Source organism: Bacillus rossius, chromosome 5 (genome assembly GCF_032445375.1).
Source record: "Bacillus rossius redtenbacheri isolate Brsri chromosome 5, Brsri_v3, whole genome shotgun sequence".
In the NCBI taxonomy this organism is placed as follows: domain Eukaryota; kingdom Metazoa; phylum Arthropoda; class Insecta; order Phasmatodea; family Bacillidae; genus Bacillus; species Bacillus rossius.
In genome coordinates this window covers 40,258,753-40,283,636 of record NC_086333.1, presented here as the reverse complement: position 1 = coordinate 40,283,636, position 24,884 = coordinate 40,258,753, and the positions used below count along the sequence as shown (strand labels likewise).

Here is a 24,884-nt window from a genome sequence, read left to right as displayed (position 1 = left end):
ACGCTTCATATGATTCACGATGTAGCATCCAACAATAGTCCGCTAGCATATTAACATTCCATCTCCTTGATGTCTTGGTGGAACCGTTTGCCTTGTTCTTCACTGACGTTCCCCAAGTTTTCCAGAAAATAGTTCACATGCGAGTGTAAGAAGTGAACCTTTAGACTCATCCTGCAACCTTGTTGTTCAAACGCATGCAACATGCGTTCCACGATACTTCTGTAGTTCGGATCCTTCACGTTACCGAGGAACTTCTCTACAACCTCCTTGAAACAATTCCAGGCTTCCTTCTCCTTCTCATCCATGGTCAGAACAAATTGTGCATCTGCGAAAAGTTTTCTGATGTCGACCTACAAAGATCCCTTCTTTCAGTTTGGCGTCACTTAAACCAGGAAACACGGTGCATAAGTACTTGAAACATGCACCTGCTTGATTGAGAGACTTAACGAATTGTTTCATCAACCCGAGCTTTGTGTGTAGAGGTTGTAGCAGGATTTTGTCAAAAGGAACCAAACTGTCTCTAATTACATTCTTTTCGCCTGGCAACACAGAATCTCTTGATGATCTCTTTTTTTTTCCAGTGGGAATTTCTGTCACAGCTATCCCATAAGCACCAAAAACAAGAATACTTTGTGTACCCAGATTGTTGACCTAACAGCATGGTGATTACTTTTAAGTCTCCACAGATCAACCACTTATGCTCGTTATAACGAATTCTGTCGAGAAGTAAAGCAAAATTTTCGTATGTTTCTTTTAAATGTACCGATTGGCCAACCGGAACAGAGGCATATGAATTGCCATTGTGTAATAAAACAGCCTTCAGACTTCTTTTCGAAGAGTCAATGAATAAACGTCATTGATTTGAGTCATATTGTACACCAAATTGGCCCATCAGTCTAGGAATGTCTTTACAGTACACAAGATCTCATCCTGTGCAAAGTAAGGCACAAAAACTGTTTCACGACGTCGCTACCATGAAAAAGATGTGCCTGGTTGTAATAAATTTTTATTTTTAAGGCGGGAGCTAAGTAACTGATCAGCATCTTTCGAAAGGCCAAAATCTCGCACTAAATTGTTCAACTCCTGTTGTGAAAAAAGCTGCGGTTCGTTATCTGAACTGTCTGGTTCGAAATCACTGTTTGATTCATACTTTTCTATGTTGGAAGCTTCCCCCTCTATTTCCCAATCAAGGCTGTCCAAGTCATCAGGAGGCTGAGACACTGGCAATCCCAGACCGTGTGGTACTGGACGACTAGCATATTCAAGATTAGGGTAGTTAATGAGCTTCTGGTTTTTGGAATTATAACCTTGAACATCACAGGTCCAAATTAACAGTCATCCCCATGTTTTTTTTGCTCCCTCCACATCGTTGGGATGGCAAATCTAAAAGATTTTGCTTCTCGTTTGTGCCACAAGCAAAGTTTTTCTATGCAGCTATGGCATACTTTGTGAGGAGCCCACACTTAATCTTGATCACCTATTCTTAACCCGAAACATGCATAATATACCTGCTTGACGAAATCTTTTATATTTCGTTGGTATTTCTTGATTGTGTACTCACCACAGATAAAACAGAAGTAGTCTGGACTGGTAACACAATGACGATGAGACATATTTGACAATTCCAGTTTGAAACGCACAAACTTTTGTAACCACTTGCACGCAACTACGTGTATTCACTTCACTAACACAACTCAACTGGCTGACTGTGAGAATGAGCAGCCACATGGACTCCATAGTCCAGATATAACAAGTTTAAACCGGTTTAGCTTCCAACACTGACTGATGAAGACAGATAAGTACGATCCTGTCTGTACAGGTTGTGCCTGGAGCTTCATGCCTGCACCACCCACTGCGAAAGATAAATGCAATGTAGAAAACATTTAATGACAAACAAACACTAGTAGTTACAAGTGTAAAAACTACAATTTTTGGACACTTTTTTATATATATATTTTTTCATTCATTTTAATTAGCAGCATTTACGGAAAAACATACACTACTAGTTACAAGTTAACGAAATACACCATCTTATTTTTTATGTTTGTTTATATTTATTTATTTAATTATTTACTCCCTTTATCATTTTATTTATCAATTAAATTAATTATAATTATAAACAAACACAATCTGGCACAAGTTAATTTATTCATGTATGTATGTATGTATGTATGTATGTATGTATGTATGTATGTATGTATGTATGTATGTATGTATGTGGTTTTGAAAAAAAACTGTACGTGATGGAGAATAACTGATTTCATTTTTGGTTTCAGCACCCCAAAAAAAATAAAGATAAGCCACTTTCATAAAATCAAAATTCAAAAAAACATTTTTTGTAGACCTGTATAATCATTGTAAAATGATCATATTTTCTTTGTATTAGCTTCTTTTAAGGCAGTCATTTTATATAATTTATCTGTGGGTTCTAAAATTTGTGTATATTCACCCTCATGAGGCTACAAACATTTTGGTAACCTTAAAATTACTTGTTACTTGTAAAAGTTTTATTTTCACTATAAAAGAATGCCATATCAGAATCAAAGATAATATCTACTGTTGGAATCAGTACCATAATAATTTGGTGTGTATGTTTTTTCTGCTCTCAGTTTTGCCAACAAATGTACTTGTTTTTGAGCATGTTCTAAGAAATCTACAAAATCAAATGGCTACTTTGTTTGGCAGCATATTTTCAGTTCTTATTTTCGCTTATATCATGCATATTATTTTGTTGGGATTTTTCTAAAATAAAAGGTTTAATAATTGACGTGTTAAAACATTGCAATGAAAATCAAAAGGAAATGAAAAGCCGGTGGTTGGGTTAATTTAAACATTATTTCTTTCTGTTTCGGTTGGGATCGCCATATTGGCTTATTTGCCTTTGTGTACACTTGTAAAGTACCTATTGCTTGTGTTGCGGAAATTATTACGACGGAGTTGTAGGGGTAGTGTTCGTTAGACGTAGTGTTTGAAGTGATTATTACTGCAGTGAGCTACTTCTTAGGAATCGTAAATGGGGATTATGAAACGTCTAACATGGCTGGCTAGCTGTTCAGAGAGTTAGCTAACCTATTTTTATACAGACGTGACAGACGTTCGATTTGTTTGTTTACACGTGAAAATATTGCGTAAAATTTCGTGTTTCAGTATTTAAAACATGACAAAATTTTCATAGTTTAGAAATGACAATTTAAGGAAAGTTCGTTAACAGTTTCATGGTAAGTTTCGAATAATTTGAGACCCTGAAACATGGTATTTCCAAGAAAGACTTCAAATTTCAAAGATGATTGGCTTCAAGATGAGAGATTTTGTTTGTGGTTGGAACGACCTAAAACCGGAAGTAATCATGCTCGTTCGCTGTGTCAGAAAACATTCTCCCCCAGCAACATGGGAAAACGTGCACTCACAAGTGAAAAACACAGGCAAGCAGAAGAATATTCCAAACGTAGCAGTTGTAACTTTGGTATGTACTTTTCTTGTAAGCCAAAGCCTTCTACTAGTGCCAGTGGTAATTCTGATCCACAGTCATCCTCCATGTTGTATATACTACTACTATTGTTTCTGATGGTACTGTTCTTGGTGACGAGTCGGGGGTTTTCAGTAAAATGCAACCTGAGAAAAATTGTGAACAGTCAGTTGTGGAATCTACAGCTCTTTGCAAAATGCCACTGTCTGGGATAAATACGTTTGTTTTAAATGAGGAGGTAACTAGGGCTGAAGTTTTGTGGTGCATGCAAACAGTTTTATCACATAAGTCTTTGCGTTGTGCAGCAAGTGATGTGACTGTGATGCAAATGATGTTCCCAGACTCATCAGTTGCCAAAAAACTGCAAATGCGAAGAACAAAAATTGGGTACATTATATTACATGGCATAGCCCCGTATTTCCATAATGAATTAGTGAAAGACATATTCCAGTGTACTGAAATAGTTGTGGGGTTTGATGAATCAGTAAATGAGACTTCCGAATTTGGACAAATGGATATAGTGGTGAGATTTTGGAGAGAACAGAGCTGCCAGGTTTCAACTAGGTACTTCAACTCAGCATTTTTGAATCATGCCACAGCTGAAGATCTGCTGAAAGCATTCACTGAGACACTGTCAGTAATAGATTCGTGCAAAATTCTGCAAATCTCTATGGATGGTCCCAGTGTCAACCTAAAGTTTCACCGTGATCTTTGTGCTTCTTTGTCAGGCCTAAATATTTGCATTGCTTGGTTGTAACAATTTTTACTTTTAAAATGTTTAATAGTTTTAGATACTGCATGGTCTTATTAATTTTTTATTGTTTTTATTACTGTTGAAATTTTTATGCCAAAGAATCGTAACAAAGCTGCTAACAACAGAGATCCTATATTTCTCATTTTAAAATATATTTATAAAATCGCAATCACGGTTGTGTAAATAAAAAAAATTGTCATGGAATTTTTTTGCACAGTCAGGGAAAACATGGAAAAGTCAGGGAATTTAATTTCTACATTTCTGTGGCCACCCTGAGACATTTAATACTATATTACAAAAACATTTTATTGTGCTATTAAATGTTGGCTAGCTAGTCATGATGTTTTATTTTTACTTGTGTATTTACCCTAAATGGACCAATTTAAAATGTACATAGAACTGTATAAGCACACAAGTAGTGTAGCAACTCATAAATATGATATTTTCTCAAATAAACTAATAATTTATTTTTAAGATGTTTATGCTGATTGGCCAGGTGAGATGCCAAATTTTATTGAGATATTTTTACTTTTGTTTTGTAACATTTTTGTGAATTGTAATGGTAGGCAAGGCTTTCAGATTTTACCTTCTGTTAGTTGAATTTAATTCTCTTTCTGACCTTTTCCATTTATTTATGGAATACAGGAACATTTTTCAACTTAAAATTTTTCTCTGCACAGTGGATTAATTTTTAGAAACAATTTCTGTTGCTTTGTATGTTTGTATGTGTGTAACAAAATATTATTACAAAACATTACTTTTGTGCATCTGCAATTTTTTTTTTATAAAATTTGGCAATTGACTGTAAATGTACATTATGTACATTCACTGTGTACTTTTATGTTTCTGTAATTGGAAAAATTCTTGCTTATTTTTCTATGTATTTATTTTGTTTATTTCACTATAATTTAAGTTTCTCCATGTGGTCATTATTCCTAAGTAAGCAAACTGATGATGATTTGGCGAGAATACTAGAAAGTAGAAAAATTAACAAATGATTAAGAGATTATCATCTTATTTTCTTTGGGGATCATCGAGACAGAGGTCAATGAGTGATAATAAACTAGTTAAAAAATTGCATGTATGAACTATATAATTAATTAATTAAAAAATACATCGTGACAAGTCAGTTTTTGTGTTTACGAGTTAGTCATGTGTGGAATGGGCGTGAGTGGGTTGTAATGTTGTGCAGGGCAGTTAATGTCTCGTGCACACACTTCTGGCTGCAAGATACGGGTCTGTTGTGTTGACTCGTTTGTGGACAATCTCGTGTATGTGATTTACTACATTTCAAGTGGATCTGTGGTCCTCCATTTGAAATATGGCTTCTGTGTAAACAAAGGACTGGTGTCGTGCAGTGGTAAACAATTGGAACGTGGATGGAATGAATGGGTGGGGGAATGTGAGCATCCTGAGAAACTCTACTGGCTCCCTTCAGCGTTCACCACGTTTCCTGCGTGTGAAAAATACATTCAGGAAATCAAATCCTGATTGCTTCGGTAGGAGGCGATTGATCTAAAGAGTGATAAAGTTTTCTTATTTTGAAGTTTGTTGGATATGTGTTTATCTAGAGTGCCATTTCGTCAGACCGGGGCTGGAGCGAAAGGAATGGCACGGACCCGGGAGATTGGAATGGCGGTCATAGTCCAAGGAAAGAATTTGGCACCGGGAGGAGTTTCATGAATGACAACTGGCGTCGGCATCGACCAGGGATGGAGGATGAAGATGGCTGGCGGACTGCAACCAGCGGACGTTCGGAAAAGTGGAGTGGGTGTCCATTTTTTGCTCTTGAATGTTTTAATGGTTGTGGGAACTGCTTTTTTTGTGTTTAAATACAAGTTCTACTATTTTCGTGGTTTAAACGGTAAGGTTGATCATCTCTCATTACGAATGAGGTAGAGGTTTTCTCAAGCTACTTCCACTTTTTTTTTACCGCTATGGTTAATTAAAACTCAATACTTACACCAACTAATTTATATTAATCCTGCATTTATTTCCTTTTTTTTTTGTCCAATATTATTTATAAAATTATTTCCCTCAAATTACATTTGCTATCCTATATTTAGTTCTTGAAAAGTGCAATAAAGAATAAATTTCACCCGAAACATCCTGAATACTTATACAAATTTACATCTTGCAAATAAGTATCGAAGTCGCTTGGCGTCGACGGTACAAGCCAAAGAAAAAAAGGTGTCTTTGGGATAATGGCTAAAATTCAATGTAGCCCCATTGTGGGCTGAATGCAGACCACTGTGGTCGCTGAAATTATAATTTAACCTGTTCTAAATAAAAGGTTTATTATCGGTGCAGCCTGAACCACAGTCTTATTAAAGTTCATCACTTAATACATAATTTTTTGACGTGACAACGTCTAATAAATCGATGAACGCCGGCTGCACGCACGAAAAAGTGTCCCACTACGGATGTCCCACTACGGATGTGTTCTGTTTGCTCATTATACGCATGCGTGGCATCTCTCTTCATGCTCATTGTACGCATGCGTGGCATCTCTCTTCCACTCGATTGGAACAACCATCGATTTGACTTTTCAATCATATTTTCGTCGTTTGAATTATTAATATTATGTAATTTAACGATCGTACACCGATTTTCAGCACAATCGGTACATTTTTTAAAAGTAATGTTGAAAATTCAAATACGTTTTGAACCAACAATGGTGCTTTACAGTTACACATAATAATTCAAATTACATCCGGGATCTTTTGCACAATGTTTTAAAAAATATTGTAACACATTATAAATAAGTTTGGTGTATTTGGGATGCATATTTGTTATAAAATCATGTTAATATTATAACCCTACCGTGAGCAAAGTTTTTATAAATAAATAAATAAATATATATATATATATTATAACATTTGAAACTACATTACCTTAGTATGGCCTCGTGGGCGTGTGGTTAGCGTACCTAACTCTTAAAATAAAGGTTGTCGGTTCGAAACCTGGCAGCTGCGAATTTTTTTTTGTACTTGTAAAAATAAATATGGCGCACGCAACATTTGAAAAGTAATAAATATATTTGAATTAATGAATGCAAATAAAAGTAAATTTATTAATTCAATTGCACATTTCATTTCACTCCTTTGTATCCATACAAAATAGTGATAATTCAATAAAAATGATTCAATTTTATTCATAAAAGTATGCAGAGGTAGATTTTATCATGCAAAAGATTGAAAAATTAAAAAAAAATTATTCCTGAAAGAATATAATATTTTTAATGACTAAATGGTTTGGTTGCAAAAACCTATTACGGCTCAGTCTCAGGCCGAATATGATATTTCCTTTTATTCTGGATCAATCATTTAATCAATGTTTTGTTATGACGTTGTCACGTTAAACTATCGTCCGTAAACCGACTTTACAGACAACCAATTTTTTTGGCTTGAGCCACTGCCAAACGTGACCTATGCAGATAAAATCGAGCAGAGAACTGGCAAGATGACACAACAGCCTACTGTCCTGCAGGGAGGCAGATGCGTTGCCTTCCCGACCAATCATAACACAGTTCTCACAAAGCAACCAATCACAATACATTTCACTACAGCAAAATCTTCCAGAAGTCCGTGCATTTATTACTGTCACTCTCTCTCTCTATAGTCAAATGATAAAAGCGGTGGGAATTGCACACGTTCAACTTTCCCAAAATAATGTTACAGCCTAATGTGGGGAGAACTGGGTTCGTGAGGGATAGCCCAATTAAGTTTTATTACAGTTTCATTAATTTCTTATAATGACATTACTAATAAATAATTGTACTTAAAAAATGTCTGATCGCCAATCACTGGGGCACTTAAAACTGTTTATTCGCAAGTCACTCAGTGTCTGACAAATTCCACAGTTTGTATCCATCATGGAAGCTAGGCTCAAAAGTGGTTTGTCCCTTACCTCGCGCCACCTTCGAGGGGGGGATCTCTCACCCTCTTCTCCGATGTCGCACTTCCCTTCACTTGCTGAACTCTCCGAACTCGCTCGGAACTCCCGCGGAGGCCAGCTTCGCTGCTTAAATACCTGTGGCGCCCTTCTTGAACCGACGAGAGCGGCGGTGATGAGTCGTGTTATCCTGGTCCGACCTGACACCTGAAACATTGAGAAAGGCGATGTTTATTCGTGTCATTCCACGCAGTGATCTCTGTAAGCCCGGAATTCCCAGGCCGCTAAAGGTTATAATAGCCTGAGGCGGGACAATGCGCAGGGTACGGAGGGGGGGAGGAAGTGGTGAGGACCTGTGTAATACGGCCAGGCACGTGTGGCATGCCGTATGTCAATGGACAGTGCGTGACGTCAGTGGTTGCCAGCTCGCTCCGAACCTGATGCGTATCACAGTCTTGTCTCTTGTGTTCGTAACAATAAGAATACATACAGAAAGCACTAGAAAGCTGTGGTACTGAAAAACAATGGTGCCGCCAAGTCGCGCGCACCTTTCTCTCATCCTTTCAATAAAAATATAATAAATGTTCTAGAAGCATTATAAAACCTTCCGAGTAACACTAAACATAAAAAATTATGCATTAAAATAAAATTGAAAGTAAATATCATACTGAAAAAATGCAATAATGATTTGGTAAGGAAAATGAGCATCAGTAGTTAATATACTTTTCTAAATAAAACATCTTAACACAAAAATTATTTACAAAAAAATAAAACTAATAGTTCACTATAACTTTGAAACTTTATAATCCGCCGAGGCCTCAAATTATTAAAACATAATTCCTCAAAGATTCTTTTTTAAAAGCTGGGGAGGGGAGGGTATTGCAATGTTACAATTGAAAGAATGTGTTTGTTTTCCTTACCTGCATGAATAATGTATTGTTACACAATGTAACAGAAACGTACAAAAAATAATGAACTGAAACGTAAGATATCAAAAGTCTGTCTGGGTGTTGTAATTTAATGGAACCAAAGCCAGAACCTAAAAATCGGGTACAGGCCTACTTTTGACCAGTGTCACATTACCCATTGAAGAATACGCTAATCATGAGCACATAGCATTAGCATCTCAACCAACTCCGGAGTCTTTCCCGTGCTTATAAAATTCACATGAGCTGAACGTTCTCTTTCTATCCTGACTTCCTTATGAGAATTTGTATCACCTTGATTTCATACAAAGAACCATAGCAAATAATACAAAAGAAAAATGTAAAAGCACATAAAAACTAAATAAGTAAGCGAAGTTAAGTAGAAGTACCTTTAATGACTTTTTCATAATAAATTTAACTATTGTTATTAGGGTTCTGCGAATATTCGAAATTTCCGAATTAGAGTTCGAATTTTTTGATATTCGATTCGTCAATTCGAATCGAATTCATTTTACAATAATTCGACTTGCAAAATCTGGCCCGGATACACTAATATAAGGCATCCCCCTCCTTCCCCCCCATTTTTAAAAGAAATGTAAATGGACGATTACATTTTCCACTTACAAAAAACTATACAGCGAAACCCCTTATTTAAGTTAGGTACCGTTATTTACGTTTTACCGTTATTTGAACCTTTTTATTTCTGTCCCGTTTTAACCTCATTTGATTTAATGCAATAAATTCCCGTTGTTTACAACGCACCTATTGATTTACCCAGTTTACGCCGTTCGTTCTGATAAAACTGCTTACTAACTTAATTAATCCTATTACAAAGTAATCTGATATGTAAATCGTGTTTTAAAGACGTTTTTAAAAGTTATAAACTTCATCTTTAACGTCTCGGGTGTCACTTTATACCGCTTATAAAAACGTAAGCAGCGCCAGTTTGGTTGTGTTGATTCCTGTATTCCTGTATAGAGCGCGCGCTCGTAGTCGAAAATTGATATTGATAGCTCGCAGGAGCATGCACACACGCGCTCTGTCAGGAACCGAGTTAACCCGCCCGATCGATATGCGTACAGTTATAATCACGTTCTTGTTACGGGTTTCTTTTTTTTTTACGTTGAATAAAATTATTTTATTGCATCACTCATTAATTTAAATTATTTTGTGTGCTTTCGCAAAGTCTACTTTTTAAAAAAACATACTTTCCATGAATAGGTTTTGTTTTTATGGATTACTTTACATTTTTTTTTTGCATAATAGTTTTCTCCGTTCACTCTTACGTGAGTTTTGGAATAAACAAAGCCTCTTGTAAACAAACATTTTCATTGGCTGCCGGCCGCTGCGCACATTATTCGTGCGCAAGAAATTGTCCTTTGGCTACGTATCATTTGTAAGTATTTCTACACTGCCTTTTTTATATCAATTGTTGTTATATAGCATTATAGCGTTTCACCATTAATATCCAATACAGTTTAATGTGTCAGCAAGTATTTACTTACAATTATGTTAGCAGACGCCGTGTGTACAGTGTAAAGTTGATGCCCGGCGCAACAGTTGTATTTCGGATTCGCGCGCACGGACAGAGTTTTGTAAAGCACAGAACTGGAAAGCCTTTGAAAAGTGCACAGAAAACCCGGATTGTCGTGTGAACGATATCGCGAGTTTAACTGCGGAATTTACGGGTGTTTCGAAGAGCAGTGTGCTTCGTGCAAGGAAATAATTACAGGACACTGAGACATTAACAACTCCCGGGAAGAAAAGGAAACTTGAGTATCCTGTTATCAAAACTTGTCATGATTTTGTGAAGACGGCTATTAGGCGTAAAGTGCATAGTTTTTTCTTCGCAAATGAACCACCTACGCTGAACAAAGTGCTACGGTGCTTCCTGTTATATAACTTCTCCGTTATTTTATTAGCACCGACTGTACTGAAGTGTGTGTGTTGCAACTAGTGCTTGGCGCGCAAGATGAATTTAGCCTATCACTTGCTGACGCGGCGCAGTGATACGACGGTGTTTGTTTATTTCAAAACTCAGCTAAGAGTGAACCCTCGGTCTCACCCCTAATTATAAACTTGATTTTAGAATAAAATGTGCGATGCTTAAGCGATAAAAATGGTAAATTTGTAATTTTTTTGGTACCACTTCCTTATGCTGTGATATTTTTATTAATATTTTTATCCTTTAAAATCTAACATGCTAAATAAGGTGGCAAGTGAGAGAGTTTTCTCTACAGCAGGCAACATAGTTATCAGCTGCAGAGAATTGTTGTTGCCGCACCATGTCAATGAACTCTCCTTTCTCCATGACAATTTGAAATGATTTGCGAAGTGATTTATGTTAGTGCTACAGACATATAAATTTTTTTTTTTTTTTAATTTTTGAGAATCTGGTTGTGCTTCTTCAATATAGTCTAGCTTTAATTTTATTTACTTGATTTAAACTGTGAATTATGTGACAAGTTTTTCAAAAGTGGTATGTTAAATTTTTTAATGATCTATGTTATTTTAATAAATATTCTCAAATTCGATTCGAAAAAAAAAAATCAAAACTCTTGAATTTTTTTGAAACTCGATTCGAACTGAAAAATCACATTTCGCAGATGTCTAATTGTTATTAACACATTTAACAATAAACCTTAAACCATAGCATTTTGACTATGAACTATAAAAAGCTTATATACTGCGTTACTTAAAAACATATTGTCATAAGAATACTCTGTAATATTTGAGGAGTGCAGTGGTCTGCAATGCCACATGCATTACACCTTGTTCAGCAGCACACACCTGTAATTCCATCAGCTGCACGCAGCAAGCTGTTTATCTTGTGTTGTTTATTGCACAGTATCTTGCATACCGTATGTTTATTGTTTATTATTGGAAAAAGCCTAGTTATTAAAATATTAACTTTTTGATACTAAAAGTTTTCATGCAAATTTTGAAACATTGTTTTGTGAAGGACAGTATTGTTTTGAGAATGACAGTTTGGTTTTCGTTAATTCCTTCTTTCATCTAAACTCTAGGTCATTATTTTTAAATTGTCCCATTTACCCTAATAGGGTTAAAATCATTAGCAAACTATTTAATAATTATTGTGAAAAGAGTTTTCTATTTTAGTATCATCTCGAGATCTGTTATTTAAAACATGCTAGATGAAAATTTTTTTAAAGTGGTACTATTTTTATTCCACATATTTTAAGAAAGTTTCTAGGTGAAATGAGCTTAGTGAATTACATAAATAGAAATTTAAAAATTTCTTACCACGTGAAAATTTTATCAGGAAGTGTAATGATTGTTTATTAATAGGAGTCTGCGAGTATTTGAAAAATATTTCATATTTGTGAATAATTTGATGTTCGATTCAACAATATATATTAAATACTTCGTTTCATTATTTAAAACGCATACCACACAAACTTCAACACACACAGAAAATAGGGCTCATCTCCAAAAAAAAAATTAAATGCAAAGAGTAACATGTATGAAGCCAAGAAGACTACACATAAGTGAATACTAGTTTTTTTTGCAAAGTTTATATCAAATCTAATGTTTAAACTATTCGCGAAGTCAAATTGAATTGGGGATATTGTTCTTGGCGAAGCTGTATTATACTTATCTTATAAAATACAGGATTGAAATTTAAAAAAAAAATTATTGTTTAAACGTTAGTAATATTTGAACTATTTTATTAACCATTTGAGCCGTATGTATAACATCATTCAATAAAAATTACAAAATACCATTAATACTGAGCATTCGTAAAATCAAATGGAGTGCCTCCTTTTGGGTTTTTCAAGTAACCAACTATTCAGCAAAACATACACAACACATGAAAATATTAAAAATATTTTAAAGAGATAATCTTTAGCTTCCAATGTTTTAAAGCTTTGAATCAAATGTGAGGCTTCATATCAGACGCGAAGCTTTGCATCACAACGGAAGTTTTAAATAAAATGAATAGCAAGTTTCCTGGCAAAGTCAAATAGAATATTAAAAAGAGCTTTATTGATTTGCTTAGTTGAAGCTTTGCATAGGCCTATTTTCTACAACATAGTAATACATACATGCTTTTTATATGTAACCAATAATATTTAAGTATAATTACAAATGATTAGAAATACTGATATTTTTATGTATATAATAAGTTTTATCAACAATACAATTTTAAAATTTTAATAGTTGAACAAAATGCATTTCCAGGTTATTAATATTTTTTTTTGAAATTTATACCTTTTCATTATGATTCCATATGTATTTCTCCTTTTCATTTATCTTTATTTTTCATCAATTATTTTTTGGGTCTCCTGTGATATATATAAACAAATTTCACTGTATATTTAAATATGATTCGTAAAACATTCAATATTCATTAATAAATTGATATGTAAGTTCGAATTCAATTCAAATACAAAAAAAACAGCATCTGTAGAAGCCCTTTTATTAATTTACACACATAGCGGCCATGAATCACTACTGCCCTTGTCCTGTATATGTCTTACCCACCTGCCAAGCCCTTGGCTGTTGGTGGGCATGTAGCAAATTAAAAAAATATATAATAATAATAATAGAAAAAAAATCCTCATTCTTTCTGATGAGATGTTGTGATGTGATTTGTTCGTTCTTTTACGACTGCAATGTAAAGGTGTGCCGTTTGTGTGCAGCTCGCAGCAGTTGGCGGGAAGGCGAGAAAGAAGGCGGTGACGTGGACAGGGGCGGCCGCAGTCAGCAGTGGGAGCAGCGTGCCAAGGGAGGCTGGGACGATGGCCACCACCTTCAGAGGAGGCCGTTTGACGAGGACAATCTTCCTGAGTGGTAGCCCTCTGCACCCAAGTACATTGGAAGGTCTTTAAACCAGCAGTCTGTGGTTCGGCACATTCTGTGATCTGGCACCAATTGAGTTACTGAGGTGGATTCTGATCATTGACCTTGGCAGGCATATCGCAATACTCCGCAGTTGGAGATGATAGTATGCTCAGATTTTATCGTTGCTGTTCATTTTCATCTTGGTACAGTATTTCCTGTTCAGATTACCTTTCACATTTTCAATATCATACTTGGTATTTCTATTAAAACTAAATTGATGTTTAATAATCCGGCAAAATCGCTAGTCCGACATGGTTGTGTTCCCAAACGTGCTGGGTTAAAGACCTTTTAATCTGTTATTTTTGCTTGAATTGGATATGTTTACACCACTTTGCTTGTAGTGATGTGTGGGTCCTGGTTCTGGTACTTGTCATATTACCAGCACTGTGAACCGTAAATATTACCTTGTTACCATCAGACATCCATTCAGTTCCACTGTGAAAATACGATAGACTTCTGGTGAAATGCAGTTGTATATTGCAAGCGACCAACACGCGCACGTGTTTCTAACTTCACTTTAAGCCAATTAGTAGATACTATCACCATCTGTTTGACACGTGAAAGTAAGGGTTCATAAATCTTTGAAGTCTCCCCTTCCCTTCCTTCACTCCTTTGCACTAGACCGCACGTATAGAATTCTTTGGGCTGAGATTCCATCCCTTTTGGTCACTTTTTTCACTAGGAGATTGGATTGATCATTTCAAATAAAAGAAGACCTATGGGTAGGGCCTGGAAAAATTAGCATCTATTTATTACAAAATTAGCATTTATGATGTTGAAAATTAGCATCTATTTTCCAGAAATTAGCATCTATTTTTGAGAAATTTGCTTAAGATATTAAAGTTACATAACAATACAAGAAGTTGTAATAGTGTTTATACCCATTATGACGAATTTTAACACAAACCAAAATCATTAAACGGTATTTGTAAACAAACGTTTGAGCACTAGTAATTTCAAATGAAAACAAACAGACAATTCAAGTTGGCCAACTTCAGTACGCTAAACGTGCACCACAAAATGTATGATTTGTCTCTATGTAAAATATTGATCAGAAAAAAAATTTGAAAACTAAAGTGATTATCAACAAATGTAAAAAAAACCGCGTACTAAAATATTTGTAGTAGTTTTGAGCATTTAAAATATTTTCATTTTTATCTTTGCAAGTTCACTACGATCCCGTCAACGACCTAGATATTTTCTAGTTTTGTTGGTTTCCGTGAAGCGCTTCCCGGGAAATTTGTTTTGTTAGGTTGGATACTCTTCATGAACAGGCAACACACGATGCAATGGCGAACGTGGCGTGATCTATCAAAACAAAATAACTGCGTCGATAAGTAGTGTGAACATTCTTTTCTAAACATTCAACGGTAACTTGAGTAAATCGTAAACACTAAATTTACAAAATTACTTATTCTATACTATCAGGCGTGATATTTGGTTAAGGAATGTTTTCTAAGTTAAGGTTAGGATTCGGATTTTATTCCTTCAACAAGCCTTGTCAGAAGCTATTGTTTACTGTAATTGTGTTATGGTGGTTATTTTCAAAAACAATACTTTGAGGAATGTGTGTTCAAGCCATTTTGTTGCATTCTATAGTGGTTTTTCGCCCGATAATGGTAATTTTACCGCGATTTCGCAAATATAGCATTTATAACAACAATTAGTAAAAAATCGCATCTAACCTCAAAATTCGCAAAAAAATCGCATCTATCGCAAATTGCGAATTTTTCCGGCCCCTACCTATGGGGAAAAAAGCAGGCTTATCTTATAAATTACAATACTCATTAACTGTTGGTATTTGCTACTACTTTCGAAGCCCTACACCACTTATAACTCGACCAACAAATCAAATGGTATTAATAATTATACTCAGTTAACTTGGGTGCTACTTTCCTCACACATTATAATTAGGGGTGTGCGGGATCCCGACGCTTCGGGAAAAAAGTCGGGAAAATAGGCTTCCCGAAATGCCGGGCCGTAATTTTATTACTCCCGAATTTTTCGGGAAATTTTTTAAAAATTTACAAATGTTTACTAATCATGTGAAAATGTTTTTTATCAATTCAAACTGTTTTTACAACAATATTATTTATGGATTACACATATCTAATTGGAATATACAAAACGTACATGGAGTACCGTAAATATTGTATGCGTTCATAAATATATTTCTTCAATGGTACAAATTTGCAAGATACGTGAATAGTCAGTTATATAACGTTATTGCCGTCACCATTGAATACTTAACCTAAAACCACTGTGTCTCCTTAGACACAAACAAAACACATGCGCAATCCAATCTTTTCGCCAAAGATATAAGAAATACTAGACTTACGTTTCTTAACGAAGCGTAACCGTTCTCATTACTTGATAGCAGTGGCGATGTAGAGAACTGTATTGGCACTTTGAAAAATATGAAATCACCTAGTTTTACACCACTGCTCACGAGTATCTAAACATCTATGATTTTGCTTTGGGAGAAAAAAAATAGTTGTTTACTATTTAGTTTGGCGGGCTTTGTCGGCTGACGTTATGTTATTAAGGCTTGTGCAAAGTACCTGTTCCTATATTAAAACAAACTAGCAACCTACAAATAATGGATGTCGCAACCGATCAGCTTGTTACTTGTAAACCTAAAAGTGTTTGGATGTATTTTGAACGTCTGACAGTAAATCCCTGGCAAAGTGTGTCTCGTGTGAAAAAAGTTTTGAGATACGAGCATGGTAGCACGTCTGGCTATAAAAAAAGAATTTGAGGATGCTAAAAAATATGAAGTCGCCGCTGAAAAAAGGGCAAGTGAATAGACAAAATAAATAGCAAAAAAAAACTAACTTTGCAAGAAACGTTTAAATGGCCATCTTCTCATATTATAATTAAAAATTTGCTTTTTTTTTTTTTTTTTAATTTTCACGATCCCGTCCCGTTTCCCGCGGGAATAATTTATTTTTCCCAAAAATTTCCCACAGTACAAAAACCTATTCCCGCACACCCCTAATTATAATACATACATAATTTGCAATTTTCTTTTGTGTGTTGCTGCTATCGTATTAGTAGAGACACGGAAATTTCGCGAATCGCGATATCGCGAAATAACACCGCAATTTACCTTAATTCGCGACAAAACACCGAAATTGCACAGCATCGAGAAATAAAACTGATAATAATGAATTAGACCACCCATGCAAGACATCGCGAAAAACAAGTAAACACGACGTTGACGGCACATCGCCATTTTTCTAAGTTTCAACATGGCCGCTTTGTAGTAATGAAAGTAAATAATGATTTACAGTATTCCCGTCACGTAATCATTACAATTTGAAACGAAAGCAGTAATTGCAATCATAAACTAATTAAAAAGAGAAAAATGTACCTGAGCATCAACACAAAGTTAATAAAAAATACCGGCGATGTTTTCAACACAATATAGCTGCCATGATTTTCAACCCGCTGTATTTACACATTAATCTTGTAGAGAAATATAAAATTTTAATTCTTCCTTTCATGTTGAACAGTTAACAACCTCATGCTTTCAACTACGTTTGACTGGCTTGGCAACCTACTCGTTAGAGCTGTAGGTGTAGCAAACCGTATGTATTCGGTACTGACTGAGTAACGGGTGCGCCATCTAGTATCGAGTAACGAAACGTTACACACGGCTGGATTTCGTTACTCGCATTTTTCGTATGTTTTACGCATGCGCGCGCATATTCGATGAATTTACGTTACAAAGAACGATGTTTGTTTATTAAGTATAATATGGAAATTTGTCGTCCAAGTTTTTTACTGTTTATAAGAAAGTATTTTTTACAAATTAGAAATATGTATGTTTTTGTTATTTATTATCGCGTATTTTCACGTCTTTTGTTGTTTTTATCTTAAAAGAGATAATATAATAAAACCGCTCTAATGAGATTTAATTGTTTCTTGGTTAACAAAAACTGTTAATTATCAATTATTGTTAATTGTTTATATTCTATTTATTATTATTTACGTGACGTCATACTGTACGCGTACGCAATACGACTCGATTCGTTGCTGCAAAATAACATTGCATGTTATGCGGTATCAGAAGTAACGAGTAACGTAGCGACACGATAGTAACGAGTACTAATTGTTATAGTAACGAATACATACGGGTACACTTTTTTTCGTTACTTTTACACCTCTACTACTCGTAAACATGAACACATGGCACTACGCCGATTGATAAGCAAAATCAGTGACCTTTAACTGCCGTAACTACACTTCTCAGCAAATGCAATACGACCGCAGAGCAAGTGAATACGGCGTCAACGGGACAAAGAACAGCAGCAAGAAATATTAAAAGAATACTAAGTTGAGACATGCCGTGCCGAGGCAGCGCGCTAGGCGACACCGGGCCGTGCCGAGGCAGCGCGCTAGGCGACACCGGGCCGTGCCGAGGCAGCGCGCTAGGCGACACCGGGCCGTGCCGAGGCAGCGCGCTAGGCGGCACCGGGCCGTGCCGAGCTGTTTCAAGCCTACAATTTTTATTTGCCAATAGTGTTGACTTTAGAGTGCAGTATACGAGTATACGCCGTGCCACTATTATTTAGCCAAGCAAAACTTGTAGGTCATAAAACCATTCTCAAAAGTTAAAGTAAACATGAAAAACCAAAACAGCGAAATAAAACCGAAATTTGATTTTTTCAAAACGAAATTTAAGGAAAAATAAAACCATTTTTACGGGACTCTACGTATTAGTAAGGGCTGGAAAAATTGGCATCAGTTAATTTTTTCTCTACAAAATTAGCATCTTATTAATTTATAAATTTGCATGATAAGGGGAAAAGCAAGAATGAAATGTATGGTCTAGTGAAGTGAATGGGAAAAGAGAGACTGCCTAGGAAAATGATGGAATTGAACACAAGAACAATACCCCAAGGAAGACGGAGGAGGTAGGAAGAGCAGATAGTTAAAGGAGTGTAGGAGAGAGAAGACTGGAGTAAAGTGAAGGATAAGGAATTGTAGTGAGATAGAGGAAGAAGGCTGTCTTTGCTAACCTGGCCGCAGGCGGAAAGCATTTGAGAATGATGATGGTGATGATTTTATAATAATGCATCTATTACAGTCAAACCTCTATCTATCGTTTTTCAGGGGACCAACAAAAAAATTCAGTAGATGCGGACATTCAATAGATGTGGACTTCACTCTAAGAATTTTTAAAAAATATTTCAACCTCAAAATTAGTGTCAGAAATATATCAGTTACTTGTCATTAAAGTTAAATCAGTTGAAAAATAAATAAAAATGGAAGTATTTTACTTAATTCAATTTACACTTGCAAAAAAAAAAACATACGCACAATAAATCTACATGGAAATTAAAGTCTTTTTCAATATCCTGAAGTCTGAAATATGTTTACTCATGTCATCAAATGTAGAGCTGTACTGAAGAAGCAGATTTTGCCAATATTTAGTTGAATCGGCATTTCTGCCGACTTCCGATACGCTTGTTAATTTTCGGCCGATATTACTGAAAAACGAGAGACTGCCATAACCTAAAAATCCACGATTACCCTTTTTGCTTTTCATAGTAGTACTGCATTTTTTCAGATCGCATTATTTCTTCGCAACATGTGCCAAACGTACATATAAAAATTTAACATCCTATTTTTCAATTATGTTCTTTATTTTTAATATGTCATAAATAAATACATTACCGTCACGGTAAATATACATCTCGGTTGTTACGGTAACTGTAGTGCAAATGTGGTAGCTATCGTGCTTCTGTAGTAATTATGGTATCGACAAAGAATCTTTAGTTCTTTTTATGGTAATTATCTTAGGATAACAATTGGGTTTGTACTGTAGTTATGGTACAACATCCATATTTCTTCGTAAGTTGTTGTTCATTTGTCTTTTCTTCATATTTACGTGCTCCATTACTTGGCTGCAGATTTAAGTTGATTTTTACTACTGTATACTATCGTTACTGTTTTTATGACGGTTACTTTCTAAGAAATGGTTATTTCTGCAAAATCTTTATGGTTAAACGATCATCTATTATAATTTATAGTGATGGGACCACATATTTTGTACGATCAATGCGGACAAAACGATAATTCGAACATCGGTACAAGCGGACTTTTTTAACCTTAGTTGTATGGCAATTTTGCCGGGACCGTAGAAAGTATACGATAAACACGGACAATCGATACATGCGAGTTCGATAGATAGAGGTTTGACTGTATTGTGAAATTAGCATTTTTAATGCAATTTATTTAAAACTTAATATTTACATTCTTACTGTTTGTGTACTAAATATCAATATATTAAAATACATACAAAAAATATTCTAGTTCAGTTTTGTATAAAATTTTTTTTTCCAATTGCCTTTCTATATTGAAACCATAAAAAATTGAAAAATTCTTATCTTATCGTATTTACTCGCGCAATGTCTGCCCTCGCATAATGTCCGCACCTTTATTTATATATCCTTATAAGAAAAAATTAAAAATTCGCATAATGTCCGCACCAGTCGTCTACGGCGGGCAACACAACTTTGGCCACCCCTAAAGGACGCAGTACAAATGGAAAGTAGACGGCTCTGTAAACAAAGCCGTGACCTTCAGCTGTCCTTTCTCTCCTGTCCTGAAAGGGTGGGGAAATTCGTTGAACTGAACAAAGCACGGTAACGGTAAACACAGCTGACCAACACGCACGCAAGTTCAAGGCATGAGTTTCGCGTCGAGTTTTGTAGTGTAGAGTACAGAATGGGTAAATATAAATCCTTCACTGCGCTGTTTAAATTAAGAGTTGTTCGTTATGCTGAAGAGCATGGGAACAGGGCTGCTGAAAGGGAGTTTGAAGTGCAGGAAAAAAGTGTTCGTCAGTGGCGGAAAATAAAAGAACAGTTGCAGTCAACAAATGCAACACAGCGTGCGTTTCGCGGACCCAAGGCTGGGAAGTTCCCAGAACTTGAAGTGAAAGTTTTAAACTATATACGTGAATTAAGAAGTAATGCCTGTGCTGTTTCGTATGAAATGGTTCAAGTAAAGGCGCGGGAAAAAAAAATTAACATCACATTTGCTGACATGGATCAGTCCTGTTTTCTGTTGAGGTAAGACACGCAGCGCAGCGTAAAAGAAACGTCATTTTTAATTAGTGTGTACCCTGTTTTACGTGTCAGGACAGAACAGAACCCCTCTTTGTTTACATTTGGTTGGAATCCCTCTCTCGGCCATTCTCACGCTCTAAATGTTTCCTTTCCTTTCCTCCTTCTCTACGTCACGAAGGCCATCAGTTGCCGTGATGGGGGGGGGGGGGGGGAGTACAGTGCGCAGCAGATGTGGAACTGGTGAGTCACTGCGCTGTTGCCAGCTAGCTGGTTCCATACGCGCAGCACGTAAGGATATGGTACGGCTAAAATATTGCAGCCGTGCCGTTAATAGCCGTTTTAATCCATCACATATTAATCACATTAATAAGGCACACGTAACCACACTTATTTCAGTGTAGCGCGTAATATTTTTTAATGTTCCGGCGGGTGCGAGACAGTTGCCGGTGGCAATTACAGCAAAGTAAACATGGTCTAAGCCGGGTTGTTTGCAAGCGATCCCGCAGCAATGTTCTTTTAAAATACGTAGCTAGTTAAATCCAAATTGATTTTAGATACGTTTTGTGCCTTTTTAGTAATAATTAAGACACAAAATTTTGTATTTTTGTTTTTCCTCGCATAATGTCCGCACCCCATTTTTTTGGCCAAAAAAGTGGTCAAATTACTGCGGACATTACGCGAGTGATTACGGTAATTAAAAATTGGTGGTGCAACATGCTAGCAAACATTAAGTTACAGGTTTAATACATAGAATAATTCATAGATCATCTGGTTTTAATTGGGTGGGGCTTATATTTTGAAGTTATTTCAGATACAGTAGAACCCCGATTTAACGAAGTGCTGTGTTTACCGAAAATGTTTACTCTAAATTGATGTTTCGTTAAATCCGATTTACCGATTTTCAATGACCCCCGCACTCATAATCGCGTCACTACGTTTCCATATCGTAGACAGGGTCGACGCCGATGTCTTGCGCTGCCGTGCTATCTCAGACTTTGTCAACTTTCCATCTTAAACGTTTTTGATCTCGCTCGTACGGCCCCCGGTTCGTACGTACACCTCAGTCGTACGTACAGATTTTCAGAAACCGCGAAAAATTAGGCAAAAAAAATATGAAAAGTGTAAGAAATACGTTAAAGTTTATTAAAATACAGTCGCAACCTGCAGCGTTTATAACAAATACGAGCTACATACACATTGCGTCACAGTAAAAAATTTAAAAAAAAAATGGTTGCAAATTAATGGAAATTTACCGTCCATAGCACGCCGTACGCGGAGAAAGGTAATTAATTGTACTCTGTCAGCTGTTACGGCGCGGTGTAGCCGCCGGCGGGCACTCTCTGTTCGCTGTATAACTCACTCAACGCTCCACCCAGACTTGTGACCTTCCATCAGCAGCCAGCCAATAAATGCGAGCTTAACGGAAAAAAAAATAAAAGCTCCACCGCCCGTGTCCCAGTTTAGTCCAGTTCTAATACCAGTAACATAAACGAATCGTCAAAAAAAAAATGTAACAAAGCCGATATCCAAAAACTGTAAATAAAGTCATGTACAGTAGAATCCCGCCGATGCACGCGGCAGTGTCTAGCCGAGCTCGGCGCGTCCACTATCGCACGAAAAGCCGTCTCAGCTGTCATGTTATCTTACCCGCCTGCACGCACGAAAAGCTGCTGTGGTAGCTTCTGCGAGAGCGTAAGAAACTCGTCCGGCCAGGCTGGCGGTAGTGGTGGCTTGACTTCATACGTGACATGACGCGACGCTTACCTCTCCATCCCCTGGTAATTCTTCAAGGCTCATCCCTCCCAGAGCCACAAACCATGTAAAAACACCCCCTCCCCTTTTACAACTAACATTTCAAAACATTCCCTCCCTTATTTCAACCTTCTGCATGAGAAACTGCCAGCATCCTCCTCCCCTTCCACACCACGTGTGACAAAAGCCAGGTTGTATAGTCCATTCTCGGTAAAATAAATATTTTATTGGCTTATACGACTGTCCTTCGCCATTAATAAATACTTTATAAGTTTAAGTTATTATGATACAATTTGTTTATTAGTCACACAGCAGTTTCTGCTGAAAAATCACTAATACCTCTAAATTTATTAAATAGAAAAATTTAGCAGGGCCATAAATATATTTATTTTAATGCATTGTTACTTTTCCATTTGCATTCCAACGTGTTTTTTTATTATTTTTTTTAATTTTATTTTTTTAAAGCTGCGAAGGGACGTGGAAAAGATAATTGCTTGAGCTGTCAAAATAAACATAGCTGACGGCAAGGATGGGAGCGCATCCTGTCGGTCTGTCGCTGTGATTATCTACTCCAAAAACATGTCACAGCATTTCAGGATAGCATTGTTCTTATATCTTTCGATTATAGCCGAATGTTTTCTACCTGATCCACACAAGTTCCTTCGCCACGTTTTGAACGAAAATAACCACCAGCCGGCTAGCATAGCCGAACTCGCGTGACGCAAATTCATTTAGCGCGAGCATTTGATGTATTTTGATATATTAGGGTTGGGGGGGGGGGGGGGGGGGGGGTAAAAATTGGCCGGAAATCTCTATGGCGACCATTCCGTTTATAAGTCCGTTTTTTCCGGAAACCGTGAGTGGTCGCATCAGCGGGATTCTACTGTACCAATAAAAAAGCTAAGCAGGTCGTCAACAAGCAGTGTAGTAAATTCCAATCGCAATCTGTAGTCAAAATCCAAGAAGAAAAGCAAAAAATCGAAGTCCGAACAGCAGTTATAAAAAATGTATTCCAAAAACTAAACACTGCGCACAAAGCTCTTACTGAGAATAATGATAATGGCGTATTGGTGTGACGTGGTCACAAGTTGAAAAAACCTGGAGGATGGGAAAGGGAATATTTGGAAACGTGTGATTATTGGCTAGCACTGTTACTATGCGGGCGTGATTGGAAGATAACGTGATGAGTCAAGCCAGGGATATGGAAGGGGGAGGGGGATGCGGACAAAGAAACCCTTCATGACGTCATGTGTCACGGACAGTCTATCCAGGCGCGTGCAATGGCACGCACCTACGCAATTCAGTTACAGCACCCAGAGTTTTTAAGCAATTTGAACTTTTTTATTTTTTCGTGTTTAGACAGATGATGCAAAGGCACATATTATTATATAGTACCTCCATTCTATTACTGACACCACAGAGTGTATTTTTTAATAAGTTTCCGTTACAATTTACTTTCATTTTTTGGAAATCTATATTATTTTAATAAATTGGTGTTTTTTGATGGTTCCTGAAAACCTTTACGTTAAATCGCTGTTTTCGTTAAATCCGTGTTCGCAAAATCGGGGTTCTACTGTACGTAACTTGGTTGCACCAAAGAAATATGGCAATATCAAAAATCAAGGTGGTCATGAAACCCATTGTAGAGAACAATTATTACTAAAAAATCACCACATAGCTCAAGTGTAACAAATTGAAATTAAAATTAATTTAACTGAAAAGAGCAATAATTTATAAAAATAGATAATATAGCATTATGTTGGAAATTAGCAAAAAAAAAAAAAAGCACCTATAGAAGGATGCTAATTGTTTTGGCCCCTACTAATATATTGTGGTGATAAAATCATGTTATCAAAGATTTTCCTGGAAATTCATCAAGACTCTCTAACAATGTGGTCAAAGGGGTCATTTTTGTAACTCCACTGTATTTTCATTATGGAAAATTAACAGCTGTAGAAATGTAAACTAGCCAGTGTTTGAATCCATGTGAAGAGGTGCATTCAACGAATTAAGATCTTTTAACTTTTTACACAAAATATAAATAGATCTCCTCCCATATGTTGACAATCGTGTTCATATGTGTTGTGTTATAGTAAATTTGCAGTCTCTTACACAAAAAAATTACATAAAAATATTTTAAACAATTT

At 36.2% G+C, this 24,884-nt stretch overlaps 1 protein-coding gene across 2 annotated transcripts in view; it reads left to right on the top strand.

Annotated features, from left to right (window-relative positions):
* Positions 1 to 24,884, top strand: part of LOC134531729 (GIGYF family protein Gyf) — a 158,087-nt gene that overhangs the window by 16,411 nt on the left and 116,792 nt on the right. For both annotated transcript variants that reach the window (XM_063367571.1, XM_063367572.1), the window contains exons 5-6: positions 5,792 to 5,987; positions 13,705 to 13,855. In XM_063367571.1, the coding sequence (XP_063223641.1) occupies positions 5,792 to 5,987; positions 13,705 to 13,855 (347 nt within the window). The remainder of the gene's footprint in view (positions 1 to 5,791; positions 5,988 to 13,704; positions 13,856 to 24,884) is intronic.